Source organism: Hydractinia symbiolongicarpus, chromosome 11 (assembly GCF_029227915.1).
Source record: "Hydractinia symbiolongicarpus strain clone_291-10 chromosome 11, HSymV2.1, whole genome shotgun sequence".
In the NCBI taxonomy this organism is placed as follows: Eukaryota; Metazoa; Cnidaria; class Hydrozoa; order Anthoathecata; family Hydractiniidae; genus Hydractinia; species Hydractinia symbiolongicarpus.
The window spans coordinates 21,425,905-21,445,871 of record NC_079885.1 but is presented as its reverse complement, the minus strand read 5'-3'; the positions used below and the strand labels follow the sequence as shown (position 1 = coordinate 21,445,871).

Here is a 19,967-nt window from a genome sequence, read left to right as displayed (position 1 = left end):
GGATAAAGAGAGGGGGGGCATGGTCCATGATAAAAAAGAAATTGCATATCAATCTTTTGGAATTAAAAGCAGTGAAAAAGCTCTTCTCACTTCCTACAAAACAAAACCAGTGAATTCAATTCACTTTCAAATAGACAACATGACAGTATTGTCAAACCTTTTGAAAATGAGGGGCACCCACAACAGGGAATTAACAACAGTTGCCAAGGAGATATGGGATTATCTAATCCAACATAAGATCACGATTACTGCCGAGTATATCCAAAGCAAAATGAATATGTGAGAGATTCGAGTGAGTGGAAACTCTCCCCAAGGGTTTTCAAGCAAATAATAGAGAAGTATGGTACCCCATACATGGACCTATTTGCTTCAAGTCACATCAACTTCCAGCGTACTTGTCCTGGAAACCAGATCCATTTGCCAAAGCAAAAGAAGCGTTGCAACAAAATTGGAAACATCTTTATCCTTATGCTTTCCCTCCCTTCTCACTAATAGGAAAAGTGCTAAAAAAGGTCCAGAAGGATCAGGTTTGGATGATAATAATAACTCCAGCCTGGCTATCTCAAGGACGGCACCCTACTTTAATTCAGATGACTGTCAAGCCACCTATCCTGTTACCTCGATCACTAGATCTACTGCAGGATCCCAACGGACAGATTCATCCACTGATAGTTTTTAAACTCTCTACTTCTAGTGGCATGGATGGTTTCGAGAAAAGTCTGGCAGCAGAAGGTATTTCAAAATCAGCTGTTATGCTTATCACAAAAGCCAGACGACCAGGTACTATCTCTAAATACCAATCGCCCTGGCGAATGTGGACTGGCTGGTATTTACTAAGAAAAATTGATCCATTTCGATGTACTTTAAGTTATATTTTGGATTATCTAGTAGAACTGTTTACATCTTGGTTAGCATACAGAACAATTAGTTGTCATAGATCAGCTCTATTATCATAAATCGTTGGATGGGTTTACAGTGAGACAACATCCTGGAGTGACAGCTCTCATGTCTAAGATATTTAATAAGAGACCTCCACAGCCACGTTACGCATTTATTTGGGATGTGGAGAAAGTATTGGCTTATTTAAGAAAGTTAATTCCTAATGAACACCTTTTGGATAAGGACGCTAAAAACGACTGCATTGTTAGCTTTGACAGGCGTGTCTAAGTGTTAAGAATTTAAAGAATCTAGACATCAGATATATGACGAAGTCTGACAAAACTTATGCTTTTACTTTTGGAAAATTATTTAAAAGCTGAAAGAGAGGTAAAACTCCTCCTATATTATATTTACAGAGAATTTATGAAATAAAAATAGAGAATAACATAGAAGGGCCTACTAAAATCTAATACGACCCCACCCTCCACGAGCTATACATTTTATGCGATGTTAAAATTATTAAAAAATATGTGTTTATTTTTTTTCTTGTAGGATCGTCCAGAGGAAGGAACTAACTTGTATATTCTTTTATTTTGTGTAAATAAAAACCTATCTGGACCTGATTATTTGTTTTTTCTGTGTAAGAATAATGTTATCCAATAAAAACATAAATTATCGTTTCTATCCAAACTGGGTTCTAGTAATATGCGACGAGGTTTAGGAGAATACAATATTATATCTTACTTCGATTTTATTCATAAAATCCGAATTACATTTATTTAGGCCGTACGGGCCTCTATGAAATTCTCTAATTTTCCACTAAATTTCTCCTTTATATATTCCTAAATTTTCTGCAAAACTATGTCTACTTTAAAGAAGAACTAACGAAAGAAACTACATATATGTTTTTATGTAATAAAAACATTCTTACATATCACGAAAACATGGCATAAATTTTTTTAAATTTTCTCATTTTATTACGTCCAAATTTCGTCCCAGAAAAGCCATTATCAAATGAAAGCTAACTTGGTTCGTACATATTTTCTTGATTTGTGACGTCAGCAGCGAACATACACTTATGAGAATGCACTCGCTTCTTGGTCCTCCAAAAAAGATTATAATTTATCGCGTGGTTTGAGCGATGGAGAAGACAAGTTTAATTCCAATAGAACAACATCATTGTAGAAAGCAGGTAAACAGAGAAAAACTTGAGACGATTTTTGTTTTGTTTTACTACGTTATTTGGAGAAACTTTCGCGAAATCCGCAATTGGAAAGTTTTGGCGAGATAAACTTTCGCGATTCGTGATTATGAACTTATTTTCTATTTTCTTATAAAAAAGGTGGCCTATATTTCTTATGATAGAAAAAGGAAGAAGTGTTTTTTAACGATGTAATTTTCTTTCTAATGGTATGTAAAAACGTCTTTTTACAAATTGGGTTCATCGTCAAAATCACAAAGCAGATCAAACACATTTCTAGGCTCGTCTTTTTCCGGCTCCCACGCATCGTCGTCATCGTCTTCTTCGCCACTAACTTGGTTATAAGCATTCCGCTCCTCTTCATCAATTCTGCAAACCGTGTCCAGATTCAAAGCTAATAAGGTAGGGTCTTGATCGAGCAAGGGATTAATATCATGGAAAGGATCTATCGTCGGTAGCTTTCTTAATCTAAGTACAATGGTGTTGTGTATTCCAGCGGGTTTCCATTCATTAATGATGATATCTTTACCATCGGCTGATGTTATGTAGTTGCTAAAGGCAATCACCCACCCAGCATGCAAAGGCTTCAACGTTGTTCCTTTTTTATATCGGGAGGGTGAGCCACGTGAGGGAAATAACTTTCAAAAACTGCAAATTTTTTTTAAAATTTTAGTCAATAAACTTTCGCGAATCGACAATTTAGAAAGTTTGTACTGAATAAACTCTGAATGGCCATTTTTTGAAAGTTTTGCGAGACAAAGTTTCGCAAAAAGGCCCAAAAACGCGAAATTCGCGATAGTTTTTCTCGCGAAAGTTCCTCCGAATAAGGTATCACAAAATCCAGTACACTTTATTGCGTATATTCATTTGAAGTTTTATTTCCAAGTCTAGCTAATTAAATGAAGCATCTGTTGTTATCTTTCTAGATGTATTGATGCAAAAAAAATTTTAAACACAACTTGTTCTCAGTCGTTAATTCTCCTTTAAGGCTTGCTGTGAACCTTGAAGAAAACAGGAGCCAAGTTAAAACATTGCTTTAAAAATGTAAGTCACGAAATAACTTCATAAAATTTGCTCTCCCCCTCATTCATTATATAACTCAAAGTATTCCACGCTTGATTAGGAACCACTAGCAAATATTCGTTCCCAGGGGCAATGCAATTATACCAGTATTCCCCAGCTATACTGCACTGTATGTACCGAGCTAACATTATCGTATACAAAAGATTGATTTCATTCTTCTCAAGCGGAGATATTGAAATATACCCGCGCAAAAATTGTTGTATGTTACGAAAACAGCGTTCTTTCGTTGCAGAATACGAGATATGCATCAACGCGATACCAACATCGATGACGCGATACGAATACGTCATATCATCAAAATCGATAATTCCGACGATTTTGTCATAGTTGTTTTTTAAAACGTTAAATTCGTTTATATCGCTGTGAATCCACTGTTTCGGTAAATTCTCCAACTTTGGCACTACGTTGGATTTGAACTTGTTGATTAAGTCTACAGCTCTTCCTTTTCTTTCTTCGTTCGTCATGGTAGAAATGCAGAGATCCAGCATCTTATCTATGTTCACCATATTCCACTCCGAGTCGCTGCGATAATCTACGTGTGGCTTCGGAAATGTCTAAATGAAAATACTTTCCTGTGAGAGAAACTTTATAGCAGAGATACTTGCAAATCGCTAAAATAACTGAAGTTAGGTTTAGCAAAAACGTTGTTTTGAGATGCATTCCAAAAGGAACGTATTTTTGCAATACAGTCAGGAAAACACAAGTGAGAAGCGACTCATTCACACTGTCGCAGTGAAATCTGTTTACAATAGACGTAATAGTAAACCAATCACGAGCCTGATTTTTACAAATAACCAACCAAATCTAAACAGTCAGATCTAGGGTTACAACAACCATTTTGGATGTTGTGGTGTTGAAGTTTGCAGATCAGAAAAACATGTGTTTACATGTGGAAATAAGCATATTATCACGTTTTCAGCCATAAACAAACCAAATATTAAGATTTTGGCTATACAAACGTGGATCCACAACTCGGATGTGTAACATTGTCTAGCTGCATTTAAGCGCTCAACCTGAAGTTCAACGCTGTTTGATTGGCTTCGATATAAAAAGGACGGGCTATTATTAATTAAATCCGCCACACCGTGTGATGCTAAAAACAAACAAAATAGCGATGCGGAAATATGTACAACATGTGAAAAACTGAGGACCGAAGAACCTGTGGATTTTTCCACGGACTAACGACTAGCCTACAATAATGTTAGCAGGATTCATGATGACTTCCTGATGATTAGATGCTCAAAAACAATTCAACATTTGAACGGAAACAAAACAAAAACATACTTTTAGAACAGTATCCAACTGTGCAGCACACTTTCCATAACAAAACGCCATATCATCATCCATACTTTTAATTTCGATAACCTGACCAGGTATAAATGCTGTTAATCGAACTACATGTTTCACAAAATACCACGAATTTTCTTTAGATACAAATTTATTGTTTAAACATAACTCCTGTAACAATTCTTCACTTGCTTCAACATTTTTTTCCAGTGGTATATCATACAAAACACAGTTCCCATTTGATTTCACATCACCAATTGGTAATGGCACTTTAAAATTGTTTTGGCATTTCTCATATATAGCAGCTACCATACCATTGATGTGTGAAAACCAAGGAAAACCAGGAGTTTGGGAAGCATTATAAATTTTCAAAACAAATTTATCGAAACACTGGTACACTTCATCAGTTTGATTTCCACGAGCGTTCAGTTTACCTGTAAGAAAAACTTAGCTGGTGACTCCGAGTTTATGCGTAACCTTTTTTAATCAGCATTGTGTATTTTTAATCATACCCTATTAGGCTTGTTTCTTATTTATTACAGTCTTTATATACTTACAATCCCTTTTTCCATTTTTCAACCATTTTATTATCTTTAGGTAACTTAAAGAATCCAACGATAATAAGTTCCGGTGTAGCCTGTTTCAGCTATTCCAAAAATCTTATTTTTGTTTTCAATGATTCATTCACATTTAATGAACTCCGCGCTTAATCATTTTGCATTATGAAAATAAAATATAACACAGACCCACATTGATAACAGTGCTTCCAACACTGACGTGGCTATATTTTACATGTATAATATAACATAAAAGTGAAACACATAAAAAGGTATTCCTTAAAATAATCCCAACAGAGAAAGTTTCTATAAGTAATAGTTTTTATAAATTTCTATAGGTTTTGATTCTTCAAAACATATACCGTCAAATTCAGTTTGAATTTAGTGAAGATATCCCTTACCACTTAATTGTTTAAAGAACTTTAAGGGAGATCGAGGCGATAAATCATGTTTAACTTTACGAGCTTAAAAAGTTGTTTAACAAGCTTTTTAAAACTTTCTTTTGTCGTACAAAGTTGTTGATAATTATCATTCTGCTTAAACTTTGTTAACGCCACATAAATTTTCAATATTTTCAATTGTCATAAGGATAAAAAAAGAATAAAAATCTAAACTTTGCCAACACATCATGGCTGCAGACAAGACAGAAAACTATTACACGAAGTTCGAAATAGTACTACTTTACTTGCAGCAAGTCCCTTATATTTCCTTTAACCATCAACGTTTTTTATCTGGCTAACAATTAGGACGTCAGGTGTCTTTGCAAGGCAACATACCTTTAAATATAAAATTTCGGTCATCATAAGAAATTGCTTCTTTAATTTCACTGCATTCGTCAATTTGAAGACCAAAACATTTCTCTGCTATCTCTTTTATCTGTTCTTTATCAACAAATGGACGAATTTTCACCACGTCACTTGTAACAATGGTAACTTTTTGACTCATAATTTCATAATGCAATCTATCTACACATATAAGCAAGTGATACGAATAGTTTAAAAATATGAACTGCCAATCATATTGAAGAGAAGTTACTTCTCTAAACACCTATGAACTGCCAATGTTTTGTGGAAAAACTCCTTTATATTCACCTATTTCCTGTGATACAACTGTGAAAAAAATACATTGGAAATTTCCCTCTAAGGTCCTCAAATTTAATGCTGCTCAATAATTATTCTTAGCTTTAGATACTCATGATAGGACTTAAAGTTGTATAATATTGATGCTTTAACTGTAGTTAGTTTTATGAAAAATCAATGATTCTTGATCACTGTGAATAGCAAAAGACTACGAAAAACTACAGAATTGTTTTTATGTCTAAGATAACATAAGTATTAACAGCATGTGGCTTTAGATTGAAAAAAATGTTTTTCTATGATAAAACATAAAAATTTCCTTTAGTGTAATCGCGTTAAAATGGAACAGAAAGATTAATATGATTCAAAATTGCTCAGCCGTACAGCAAACACTAGACAAACATAAAATGATCTTTTAAGAGGTAAATTTAAAAGAAGCAAAATACTTGAACATTTTTACCATAAAATGTTTTATTTAATAGCAAATGTTCTTCAATCAAAGTATGTTTGAAAAAAAAAATTGTAATGTACATAACATAATACAACAACTACAAGTAAACACAAATAAACAGAAGTAAACACAAGTAAACATAAGTAAACACAAGTAAACACAAGTAAACAAAAGTAAACATAAGTAAACATAAGTAAACACAAGTAAACACAAGTAAACATAAGAAAACACAAGTAAACATAAGTAAACACAAGTAAACAGAAGTAAACACAAGTAAACATAAGTAAACAAAAGTAAACATAAGTAAACATAAGAAAACATAAGTAAACATAAGTAGACGTAAGTAAACATATTTAAACACAATTAAACACAAGTAAATTATAAGAAAGCATAAGTAAACACAAGTAAACAGAAGTAAACACAAGTAAACATAAGTAAACTGAAGTAAACATAAGTAAACACAAGTAAACACAAGTAAACATAAGTAAACAAAAGTAAACACAAGTAAACAAAAGTAAACATAAGTAAACAAAAGTAAACACAAGTAAACACAAGTAAACACAAGCAAACACAAGCAAACACAAGTAAACACCAGTAAACACCAGTAAACACAAGTAAACACAAGTAAACACAAGTAAACACAAGTAAACACAAGTAAACACAAGTAAACATAAGTAAACACAAGTAAACACAAGTAAACACAAGTAAACACAAGTAAACACAAGTAAACACAAGTAAACAAAAGTAAACAGAAGTAAACATAAGAAAACATAAGTAAACATAAGTAGACGTAAGTAGACGTAAGTAAACATATTTAAACACAATTAAACATAAGTAAACACAAGGAAACAAAAGTAAACACAAGTAAACACAAGTAAACACAAGTAAACAGAAGTAAACAGAAGTAAACATAAGTAAACACAATTAAACACAAGTAAACACAAGTAAACAGAAGTAAGTAGACGATTGATGTTACCTACTTGATATATTGGTAAAAACGACAGCCGACAGCCCAAGAACACAAAAAAGCAAGTGCTATGTAGCTTGAAAACATTTTGGAATATTTTTAGTTGCGTGTCTTTTGTATACACTACAACACAGCTATATTCGAAATACCTTTTATGCTATTTAAAAATATGAAATAATTTTTAGGAACTTATTTTGAAAAATCATCACATGGCACTATCAAAGTCATCATTAAAATGTATGACAGAGTTTAAAGGGGCTACCAAACGGCTGTTGGTTTTCGACTTTACTGACTTATACACGAAAGTCGAGCTAATGGTGATGGAAAAGTTTATGATCACTGAGGACAAAAACAACAACTTAAATCTGTTAAAATATGATATGGAACATCAAATATAACTTAAATGACAGAAAAGTTCCCTATATTATATTGGATATCCATGATTTATTCAATATAAGTACTTACCTTGCTTTTAACTCAAACTTTCTAATAAAATTAACTTTAAACCTTTTTAACTAGCTAGCTAGTTATATCATTCGAAATTCGAAACAAATAAGTTTATTGTACATTCTAAGCAACAACAATGACTTTTACAGATACTTAATTACCTTTTTAAAGCTAATAACATAGTATTTTTTAACAAGTAAAGCTTCTCATGTTGTCTCTGTCCCGTTGTCAAAACAAACTTTCGATTTACTGATATTTAATATATTTTACAGACCGTAGCTTATTTTACCGGCAAAAAGATTACTGAAGGGAAATTTTTCTTTTTTAAAAAACAAAAATAAAAGTAGCAAATTCAACATAAAAAATTAATTATTTATAAACAGGTTGTCTAGATGTCTGTGGTTCTAAAGTATTTTTAATTTCTTGCACCTATCGAGCGGTCCGTTTATTACACGTCATTCTTTGGAAATTGCAGGGATAAAGCTTATTGAATCGTTTCGTAGCCCCTTTAACATAATAAATTCAAAAATTCACTATAGAGTGCAGAAAAGGTCCATACAGTAACATAGAAATCCGATTTTTAGAGTAAAACTTTCTTCTTTACAACAAATACAGTAATAAAATCAAATGACAAAGTACTTTAAAAATTCAACTGCCGTAAGCAGATATTTATAAAAATCCATATGATGGGTAAACACGAAGATATGTGACAAGTAGTGCTCTTCTCCCCTGATTTAAATCGTTCAGGTATATTCTAAGAAAAGCTTATTTTTTTCTTATGCTCAAGAAAAATATATACCTAATTTGAATATTCTAAAAACCAGCTACAGATGGCTTTTTGATATTAGCTAATAACTTCTAAAAATTTGTCTTCACCTTCATTCATTAAAAACTTTAATGTCTCCCATGCACGACTTGGTGTGAGTAATAAGTATTCATTTGTTGGGTCTACATAATAATACTGGTACTCCCCAACAATGCATGATTGTATGTATCGTGTCAACATAATTGTAAACAGCACATGTTTTTCAGTGTCTCCTAATAACAACACTGATGTATACCCACGTATGAATTTTTTGATGATATCAAAACAACGCTCTCTGGGTGATGAATATGTAATATACATCAATGCAGTACCAACATCAATAACACTATATGAATAGCACATATCATCAAAGTCAACAATTCCAGTGATACGAGATTTACCATTATTGTCTATGCATGTCAGAAGATTAAGTTCATTTAGATCACCATGAATCCATTGCTTTGATAAATTTTCTAACTTGGGTAATACATTTTTTTCAAATTTTTGTAATATACCTATTGCAATTGTCTTTTTCGTCTCGTCTTTCATAGATAAAATGTAGGGATCTTGTAACGTTTTATAGGTATATAATGTGTTCCACACAAAATCTTGACGCAAATCCTCCTCTGGTTTTGGGAAATCCTAGGTACAACGTAAAAGGACAGACAGGTAAACAACATATCAGGAAATTTTAAGAAAAACAAGAATCGTCAAAACAAAAAATGTCACTTAAACTTCAGTCATTTACCTTCAATATAGTCGCTAACTGTGCAACACATGAACCAAATTTAAATGCAAGATCATCATCTAGATTTTTAACATCTACAGTCTGACCAGGTATAAATACTGTTAATCGAACTACATGCTTTACATAATACGACGAATTTTCTTTAGATACAAATTGATTGTTTAAACATAACTCATGCAACAATTCTTCACTTGCTTCAACATTTTTTTCGAGTGGTATATCATACAAAACACAATTTTCATTGGTTTTTACATCAGCAATTGGAAATGGTATTTTAAAATTGCTTTGACATTTCTCATAGGTAGCTGCTACCATATTGTTAATATGTTTATACCACGACACAACACTGGTTTCAGAAGCATTGTATATTTTTAAAACATATTCCTCAAAACTTTGGTACATTTTGTCAGTTCCACTACCACGACAATTCAGCTTACCTGGAAAGTAGACAAAATGGGTTTAAATGCAAATAAGGGTAGTGGTATGGCTAGATGATACAGAATTGTTCACAAATTACAGAATATAACATTATCAAAAGGGGGCTGTCCAAACGTATGTTCATCATAAGTTAAAGGGTGGTCATGTAATGGTAATAACAAACAAAAAAAGCAAGGGATGGATTTAATATAATGATTTTGCATATGTTTGCTTTACAAAAAGTTTTTCTTTCATTTTCTTCATGCTTTTTGATTGTTTACAGATGCGTAATACCATACCAGTTAATTTTCGCGAGTAGTTGATCAGAATAATCGCTAGATGTTTGCAAATAATATGGCCAATCATTCATCACATTTCATTATTAGCTTTATGAGAACTAACCCTTGTTAGGGTTAGATGTATAAAAATTGTAACCAATCGATCATCGCATTTCGTTATTAGCATTGGGAAAATGCGATACATTATTGACAATGGTCAATCTGGCCTTCAGAACAATCACAAAAGGTTTAAAATTTTGGGATGACATTTTGGAATGTAAACATGAAAGTTGAGTTTATTCCTGATTAGAGAACCCTTTCTCCCCCCCCCCCCCTCCCCCAAAAAAACAACAACTACAACAACAAAAATATTACTTAAACGTGCAGCACTGAGATTAAACACCTCTAGCTTGCTAGGTCATAGCTCCAACAATTTACAAATTATGTTAATACAAATCTTTCCTCCAAAAACATGCAAGAAAATTCATTTCTAAATAGTAACATACCTTTAAACAAAAAATTTCGATCGTCATACGAGACAGCTTCTTTAATTTCCTTTGATTCATCAATTTCCAGACCGAAACATTTCTTTGCTATCTCTTTCACTTGTTCTCTATTCACAGACGGACGAACTTTAATGCCATTTGTAGTTACGGTAACCGTTTGAGTCATTCTGCAATTATACTTCCTGGGATAAAGATATTAAAAAAGGTTTAAGGAGCACACTTTAAAATTTTTTTTTTTAAATTACTTTTTTAAGCTTTCTTCTTGACCAACATTTTTAATACAATTTGGCATAATTATAAGAAGGTTCGTTTTCAGTTATGATAGACAACTTGTTAACATGTCAACATTACAACATGACAGCAACTGTGTTGACATCTTACTATCCCTTATAAAGTTCTGGAATAAAAAGCTGATTAGTAGATTACACTTCTTTTCTAACCTTTTGCAATGTTATTGAGTACTCAGGACTGAAAAATAAGAAGTTTACCCTGTTCTTTTTTTTTTTGTTTAGAAAAGGAAAAGGGGAGGGGGCTTTATAGAAATATTTTTCGTTCAATTCACAAGCCCTGCAACTGCTAAATCTGTTAAAATAACGTAATTACTTTAAACCAAAATAAGTAAATTATGCAAGTGAATTTTAAAAGCATCTTTTAAAATAATTTTAGTGTTTTTTAAAGCAGAACTTTTTAATGATCATGTTCAAAAGTGTGTGTCATTTTTAAATTAGCAATTTTTGCAAAAAATACTTGCTTCAAGTTATTTCAAACTCGGCAACTACCATAACTTCATATAAACTATAAGGAAAAGTTTTTTGAAGTGTTGTGGGTTACACCAAAATATATGTGCCCAGTTCAAAAGTAACCCCAAAAAAGTATACATTGATAAAACAGAAAAATTATAAAAAAACAGATATTTACGCATGCAATAGAAAAAAAAAAAACATATATACAACTTAAATCTTTTTTATTAAGTCACTCTTGACTATTGAAGTGCTGTTTATTTCAGTCTTTATATATAAGAAAATGAGAAAAACTGGAACCAAGTAAAGGTGTGTCGTCACCAGAGCGCAAACATTCCATTCAATATAGTCATTGTAAAAATTAAAACAAAATATCACAATCAAAATTTACCCTGTATTACTTAATAGAAATATCAAGAAAAAATGCAGAAGATTTTAGGACAAAATTTAAAACTAGAAGGCATAATGGTATTAGCGGTGTGCAAAATCACACTTTTTTAATTCCACTACACCAATTATACTTGCATGTCATGATCGACTGATTGAAGAAAAACATTCTCAGTAAACAATGAATAAACGTGTGTATCATAAATTTTCATACATTACATCTGGACAAGCTGCCTATGTGTGTGTTGTTAATACAGTGTTGTAGCTTAGAGTGAGTCAAATCCTGCACAATCAATGCACAATGTAGAACTGCTTCAATTTCTTGATCATTCTAGACTTAATGTCTACACAACAATATCATATGACCATAAATGTCTTAAATTACCTTTTTAAGAACAAACAAAAGTGTTTTTCACTGATTAGTTTAATTTATTTTTTTACTTTAAAAATTATGCTGCATAATTTATGAGAGGTAACTTTTAATTTCCACACTCTATAAGGAAATTGTTTTGTTTTTACATTCTATCTATCAGTTAATTACTTTTTGCAACTCTTGATAAACCACAGACATATCGTCATACTGTTCATTTTTGCAATAAATTAATTTGTACTTGAATGATATTTTATCTTTCCATCAGAAATAATATTATAATACAAAATAATATTAAGATAATTTAGCTCTACATATAAGACATTATATTTTTAACGTTTAGTCCTTAAATTTCTTTTATAAAGAGTTGTTTGTTTCACTTTAAATATTTTGAAATGCTTTCTCAGTCGTAAAGATATTATTATCGCTATGAATGGTGTTGTTGCTTCTAAAATACTTTTTGGGAGAGCACTAAGTATACTCAAAAAAAATTCTAGATCATGTAGCAAAAATTATGTCTTATTAAAAGCTTCGTACACAGGCTTTTTAGTGAATATTTTTTTAAGCCTAACTAATCAGTTTCATTATTGTAAAACAAAAGCAATTTTTATGGCATCATGTTTTTAATTTTATTACTATTATTTCTTTGAATATGTATTTAATGAAGTGAGGCTACTAATGTTTTACTACAAATGCCAAATTTAGTTCAAAACGCTGTGATACATTTTTTTGAGAAACGTCTCATAAAACAACAAGTAGAAACTCTTAGACTTCATGTTGCATCATTTAGTTTCCTCACTTGTTACGTTATATTGCCTTCCTTGCAGAAATTGCCAAAGCCCATAGGCTTCTTGTTTAGACTTGACACCAATGAACCTACAAAATATTATATATTTTACGACAGGTCGCCAATAACTTACATGAAGGTATCTATGGTTGCTAATTCAAAAAACAAGTAACTAAAATAATATTATATCCTAAAATTAAGTTATTAAAATACTAATTACATATAATTTCCAAAATGATCTGGGCATGTTAGGTCACAGAAAAACGCCAGTAAAAAAATAAGTACACAACAGCCAACAAAGTTGTAAATATTCCAAGCGCCATTAAACCAGTCTAAAGTATAAGTAGAAATATAACATAAACAGGTTGGATACCCTAAATGCTCTTTTAACCATTTTTTTGGAGCAGGCAGGAAGAGCCTAAAAGATCAAAAAGTCAAATCATTAGTAAAATTGAGGTCTAATATATGAGGGTGGATTTGATAAAAATAGTTACAGAGAACTACCTTATTGGCTTAAAAAAATTGGCCAAATTGGAGATTTTCGTCTAACATTGCCAAACTGCACTAATATTTTCTTCCTTTGCCAACACCAAATTAAATCCAAGCAAAATTTCTGTTATCCTCAAGTTAAATAAACAACAAATTTAAGTTTTACTTCTGTCAACAAATCAACAAAGTCTTTTTTGCCCTAACTGCTTAAAAAAAATTTAGTTTTAGTTATATTTTTAATTCAACTTCACCAAATTAAATTTGACTGAATTTAAAGATTTTTTCTTCAATCACCAAATTATATATATACACTCTATTAGTACTTAAAGTAAAGTTACAAAATAACCATCTACCTTGAGTGGAGACTCTGATTTTCTCGCTTGTGCACGAGTTTTAACAGCCAAAGTATGTTTTTTATTACGTCCTTTAAATTCTTGTTTTCCTGAATTGAAAAAAAAAAAAAGATTTAAGTTGCACATTTCTCTCCCATCACAGAAGAAATATAAAAGCAATTTGATTACCTAACTGCTTCCTATACTTTTCAACATCACTTCTTGATTGGTTGGCATCTTTTCGAACCATAATGATACCAAATGTATATATCTTTTAGTGCTAAATAAAAGAACAAACAATTATATTAACAGTAAAGAATGATTATGCATGATTATTATCGAGTGATACTTAGTGCCCAGCTTCCATCAGTCAATTTTAAATTAAGGCTTAAGACTATTATGCGCTCCAACCCAGTGCCATTGATTCATCTTAAAGTATGGCTTTCTTGCGGGTGTTTGGTGGGAATATGGATATTCTCTCAACTGAGTGAATTTTGAGTAAGCAAGGGCACATCAAGAAATACACTGTCACTTTTGGAATTGGCCTCACATTTAGTTGCCTCTTCCACATCTGAAGTAACAGTGAATTACATACATAATACTTAATTCACTTAATTTTCACACAATTCTATATTTAGCTATGCAAAAAAATATTTACCACACTTAACCCTGCTAAATCTTTTTTTGGTACTGTGAGTACAGGCTGTGTATCATGAAACCAAGCTGTTTTGAGTATCTTAATGCAAAGAGATTCCACGTAAAAATAATTTAAGTCATACAAAAACAAATTTATCCAACAAAATTTTAGTGAGACAAATTATTATTATTTCTCCCTTCGCAACAAAAAATATTAACTGCGTATGTGATGCAATAATACATAAAAAAATGCTTGTCGTAACACACTTCTCCGTTGTAGACACTGTATTGAAGAATTAAACTTATTATTTAATTCTAGCGCAAGCAATATTATTTAAACTTATTATTTAATTTTCAAAAAGTAAAGTTCATTTTTTTTATATAACAAGACGCAGGAAGTTTATTTTGAAAGTTTTTCTTATAATAAGACGCGTAATAAGCGTGAATAATATTTGTTAAACAAACTTCGTTAATAAACGAATTTTGTCATTTGTAAAAAATATTTGAATATAAAAACCTAATAAGTCCATATAAAATAAACGAACTTCGTATAACGAAATAAACTTTATAATTGTTAAATAAATTTAAATATAAAGACTTTAGATAATAGTCCAATTATAATAAACGAACTTCTTATACGCAATTTCTCATACAAACTTCTTTGAAACGATACAAACTACAAACAAACTTTATTTTAAATTATACAAACTTTATGCGAACTTGTAATTTTGATAATACGAAAAAGTTTGTATTAAAAATACAAATGATACCAAAGATTTAACTTATTAATTTGTCTTTCACAACTGGTATTTTTCCTACAAACCTAAAAACTGCGAAGACCATCCCTATTTATATATAAAAAAGGATCCAAATTAGAATTAACAAATTACCAACCTATATCTTTACTCTCAAATATTGATTAAATATACAAAAAAATCATATGCAAACGAGTGTATGGTTTTCTCGAAGCAAACAACGCCCTCTACAAGCATCAATTTGGCTTTAGGAAAAATTACTTGACTTCTCAAACTCTTCTGAACATCACTCAAAAAATCATGAATGCTTTTGATGAAGGAAATTATGCATGTGGAGTGTTCATTGATCTTCAAAAGGCTTTTGCTACGTTGATTATAAAATTTTGCTTAAAAAGCTTTTTCACTATGAAATTCGTGGTACCCCACTCTCACTATTTAAGTCTTACTTAACAGGACGTCAACAGTTTGTATCCATCAATGGAAATATATCAAATAGTAATCTTATCAGGCATGGTGCCCCTCAGGACTCTGTTTTAGGGCCTCTTTTATTTTATATTTTATATTAACGACCTAAAATTTCTCTTCATGCTAATAAGACTAAGTACATTTGTTTTTAAACATGCACGGAAACATCTTAATTACGATTTTAGGCTTTTTATCAATGGTAAAAGGCTTATACCTAGTAATTTGTATTAAATATCTTGGTGTTTTATTAGATTCTGATTTAAGTTTGAAGTCGCAGATCAATGATACTGTTACCAAGCTCAAGAGGGCCAATGGAGATTTAGCTAAACTTCGTCACTTTGTGCCTTTAAATATTCTTATTCTAGTTTACTATGCCATTTTTCATTCACACTTGCAATATTGTAATCAAATTTTGGGTCAGTCAAACAGTCTTGATGTTAATCGTATTACTGTTTTGCAAAATTTTGCTAATCGACTCATGTCTTTTGAATCTCGAAGAGCATCATCCAGTCACCTGTATGGTAATCTTGAGCTCCTCAAATTCTCTGATATTGTCACAATATTCTATTTTTACATAAACTATTTCATGAAAAATTGCCTGCTTCTATCCTTAATACATTTGCGGTTGATTTCACCCATGCTCAAGGCTCTCAGGCAGAGAAGATTGGTTTGATCAATCTCCCTACCTCTAATACTATTTCTTTTGGGAAAAACTCAATGAGATTTAATGCCATTAATTTCTGTAATAAATTGCAGTCTTTAATGACTATAAAATTTGTTTCCCTTGCTTATTTTAATCTTAAAAGTGATCTGAAAAAGTACTTTGTTTCCTCTTACTATTCCTTCCTGAATTTTCAGACTTTTCAGACCATTTGTTTCCCGTATGGTTGTTTATCATTTGACCCACTATTATGTGTGTGTTGTTTTGTGTGTCTCGTATCGTTTAGCTTTATGCTATTAGGTATGGTCTCCCTTCAATAGCATTATACATTTTAATTTTGTTGCCCTGACTAATTATTATATTTATTTTATTTTTCTTTATATTTATTTTTATTTTAATTGTATATAACTGTTATTGATAAATAAAATATCTATCTATCTATCTTATATAAAAAAACACGTGCCTGCACTTTTCTAAACATTTCTAAACATTGTAAAGTCAGCAACTGCAGAAAGTTCTTATATGGCATGTTCTAGATAAAGCTTGTTTGTCTGGGTTACTCCTTTCTAAAAAAATTTGGGTTGGTTAAATACGAAGTTAGAAGAAAGATTACGTTAGCCTGACGTTACGTTAGATTACGCTAGCTTTATTTTAGTTCAGCCAAGTGGGACACTGTGTCTGGTAATATTATAAGTTCAATATCTGACCATTTCCCTCAGTTCTTAGTCTTAAAAAACTTGTCTGCAATCAATCCTTTGCACACCTCTGATGATATATTTGTTCATGATTGGAAGAAATTTCATCACAATGACTTTCTCACTGAACTTCACAATAAAAATTGGGATGATATCCTACAATTGAATGTAGATGATCCCAACTTATTGTTTAACAATTTTTACAATTGCATCAACAGTCTATTGGTCAATCATGCTCCTCTAAAAAAAATATGCAACAAAAAAAGAAAAAAAAAATCCAATCCTTGGATTACTAATGGTATCCTTACCTCAATAATCAAAAGAGACCATCTGCATAAATGCTTTTTAAGAGAGAAAGATCCACTTTTAAAGTCTTCCTTGCTAGAGAGTTTTAAAAAGTACCGCAACAAAATTGTATCTCTATGTAGAATGAGTAAGAGTAATTTCCTCAATAAATATTTTAGCAATAACCAAAAAAATATTGGCAATATTTGGAAAGGGGTTAAAGATATTATTTCTGTTCGTTCTTCTGTTTCTGCTTCTCCCACCTGTATGAACATTAATAACTCTGTTGTAACTGATCCAGTGACAATTGCTAATTCTTTTAATGATTACTTTGCTTCAATTGCAGATAACATCAGAATGAATATCCCGTTCACTCGAAAACATTTCTCCTCTTTTCTAAAAAATTCTACTTCTAATTCGATGTTTCTTTCACCAACTGATGATTTAGAAGTTCTGCATTGCATTTCTTCCCTTGACCCTGGTAAATCTTCTGGGCCATTCAGTATTCCTGCCCATATTTTAACTCTTGTTAAATCTGAATTATCTATACCACTTTCAAAACTTATTAATTTGTCTTTCACAACTGGTATTTTTCCTACAAACCTAAAAACTGCCAAGACCATCCCTATTTATAAAAAAGGGTCCAAATTAGAATTAACAAATTACCGACCTATATCCTTACTCTCAAATATTGATAAAATATATGAAAAAATCATATACAAACGAGTGTATGGTTTTCTCGAAGCAAACAACGCCCTCTACAAGCATCAATTTGGCTTTAGGAAAAATTACTCGACTTCTCAAACACTTCTGAACATCTCTCAAAAAATTATGGATGCTCTTGATAAAGGAAATTATGCATGTGGAGTGTTCATTGATCTTCAAAAGGCTTTTGATACGGTTGATCATGAAATTTTGCTTAAAAAGCTTTTTCACTATGGAATTCGTGGTACCCCACTCTCACTATTTAAGTCTTACTTAACAGGACGTCAACAGTTTGTATCCATCAATGGAAATATATCAACTAGTAATCTTATCAGGCATGGTGTCCCTCAGGGCTCTGTTTTAGGACCTCTTTTATTTTTAATTTATATTAACGACCTGCATTGTTCAATTAATTTTTCTTTGGTGCATCACTTTGCTGATGACACCAATCTCTTAAACTTCAGTAAATCTTTGAAACAACTGGCCAAACAAATGAATTTTGATCTCAAGCTTCTTTGCCATTGGCTCAATGCCAATAAAATTTCTCTTAATGCTAGTAAGACTGAGTACATTGTTTTTAAACATACACGGAAACCTCTTAATTACGATTTTAGGCTTTTTATCAATGGTAAAAGGCTTATACCTAGTAATTGTATTAAATATCTTGGTGTTCTATTAGATTCTGATTTAAGCTGGAAGTCTCAGATCAATGATACTGTTGCCAAGCTCAAGAGGGCCAATGGAGCTTTAGCTAAACTTCGTCACTTTGTGCCTTTAAATGTTCTTATTCTAGTTTACTATGCCATTTTTCATTCACACTTGCAATATTGTAATCAAATTTGGGGTCAGCCAAACAGTCTTGATGTTAATCGTATTTCTGTTTTGCAAAATTTTGCTATTAGACTCATTTCTTTTGAATCTCGAAGAGCATCATCCAGTCACCTGTATGGTAATCTTGAGCTCCTCAAATTCTCTGATATTGTCAAATGTCACAATATTCTATTTTTACATAAACTATTTCATGAAAAATTGCCTGCTTCTATCCTTAATACATTTGCGGTTGACTTCACCCATGCTCAAGGCACTCGGGCAGAGAAAATTGGTTTGATCAATCTCCCTACCTTTAATACTATTTCTTTTGGTAAAAACTCAATTAGATTTAATGCCATTAATTCCTGGAATAAATTGCAGTCTTTAATGACTAGAAAATTTGTTTCCCTTGATTATTTTAATCTTAGAAGTGATCTGAAAAAGTACTTTGTTTCCTCTTACTAATCCTTCCTGAATTGTCAGACTTGGCCATTTGTTTCCCGCTTGGTTGTTTATCATTTGACCCACTTTTATGTGTGTGTTGTTTTGTGCGTCTCGTATCGTTTACTGTAATTGTCCAAGGGTGGCCATACCCTTTGCCTTAGCTTTATGCTATTAGGTATGGTCTCCCTTCAATAGCATTATATATTTTAATTTTGTTACCCTGACTAATTATGATATTTATTTTCTTTTTCTTTATATTTATTTTCTTTTAATTTTAATTGTATATATATAACTGCTATTGATAAATAAAATATCTATCTATCTATCTGGGTTAAATATTCTTGAAAACTGAAAGCTTCCCTACCTCAACCAGGTTCCTGGAAAAGCCCAGTCCACGTTTCATTACTTGATTATTTCATCGAATCGAGGCGTAACAAATCTCCTACGCAGAGAGTTTAAAAAAGACATTATAAAAAAATTAAACAAAATGTTGGTTTGTATTAAGGAGGAGCTTTTGAGCCCCTCTCACACAGTGAATCATAGCCAGGTTAGGGAATACAAAGAAATATACTAAATGTAATGTAATATAATGTTTTTTTAATCTTCTGTTTTTGTTTGTTATAAATACAATTAAAATCCATTCTTTTCTCTAAAAATAAAATAAAATAAAACCTAGGGATAGTGTTTTTATAGTAGATTCGCCG

General features: G+C 31.5%; 3 protein-coding genes across 4 annotated transcripts; all 3 read right to left on the bottom strand.

Annotated features, from left to right (window-relative positions):
• Positions 1–1,620: 1,620 nt before the first annotated feature.
• LOC130614393 (hydroxylysine kinase-like) lies at positions 1,621–7,510 on the bottom strand. The gene is made up of 3 exons (XM_057435824.1): positions 5,784–7,510; positions 4,448–4,884; positions 1,621–3,717 (listed from the first exon to the last, which is right to left on the bottom strand). The coding sequence occupies exons 1-3, from the start codon at positions 5,950–5,952 to the stop codon at positions 3,130–3,132; spliced, it is 1,194 nt and encodes a 397-aa protein (XP_057291807.1). The 5' UTR covers positions 5,953–7,510; the 3' UTR covers positions 1,621–3,129.
• Positions 7,511–8,525: 1,015 nt separating this feature from the next.
• Positions 8,526–11,206, bottom strand: LOC130614705 (hydroxylysine kinase-like). Its single transcript, XM_057436143.1, has 3 exons — positions 10,703–11,206; positions 9,502–9,938; positions 8,526–9,395 (listed from the first exon to the last, which is right to left on the bottom strand). Exons 1-3 carry the CDS (start codon positions 10,866–10,868, stop codon positions 8,793–8,795), a joined length of 1,206 nt encoding a protein of 401 aa, XP_057292126.1. The 5' UTR covers positions 10,869–11,206; the 3' UTR covers positions 8,526–8,792.
• A 443-nt stretch (positions 11,207–11,649) lies between these two features.
• LOC130614708 (triple QxxK/R motif-containing protein-like) lies at positions 11,650–19,939 on the bottom strand. 2 transcript variants are annotated; one of them, XM_057436147.1, is made up of 5 exons: positions 19,628–19,939; positions 13,997–14,087; positions 13,829–13,917; positions 13,207–13,318; positions 11,650–13,075 (listed from the first exon to the last, which is right to left on the bottom strand). In XM_057436147.1, the coding sequence occupies exons 2-4, from the start codon at positions 14,055–14,057 to the stop codon at positions 13,235–13,237; spliced, it is 234 nt and encodes a 77-aa protein (XP_057292130.1). In that variant the 5' UTR covers positions 14,058–14,087; positions 19,628–19,939; the 3' UTR covers positions 11,650–13,075; positions 13,207–13,234. The 2 variants fall into 2 exon arrangements, with proteins under 2 accessions (XP_057292130.1, XP_057292129.1); XM_057436146.1 differs by lacking the exon at positions 11,650–13,075 and having other exon boundaries at positions 13,160–13,318.
• Positions 19,940–19,967: the final 28 nt, after the last annotated feature.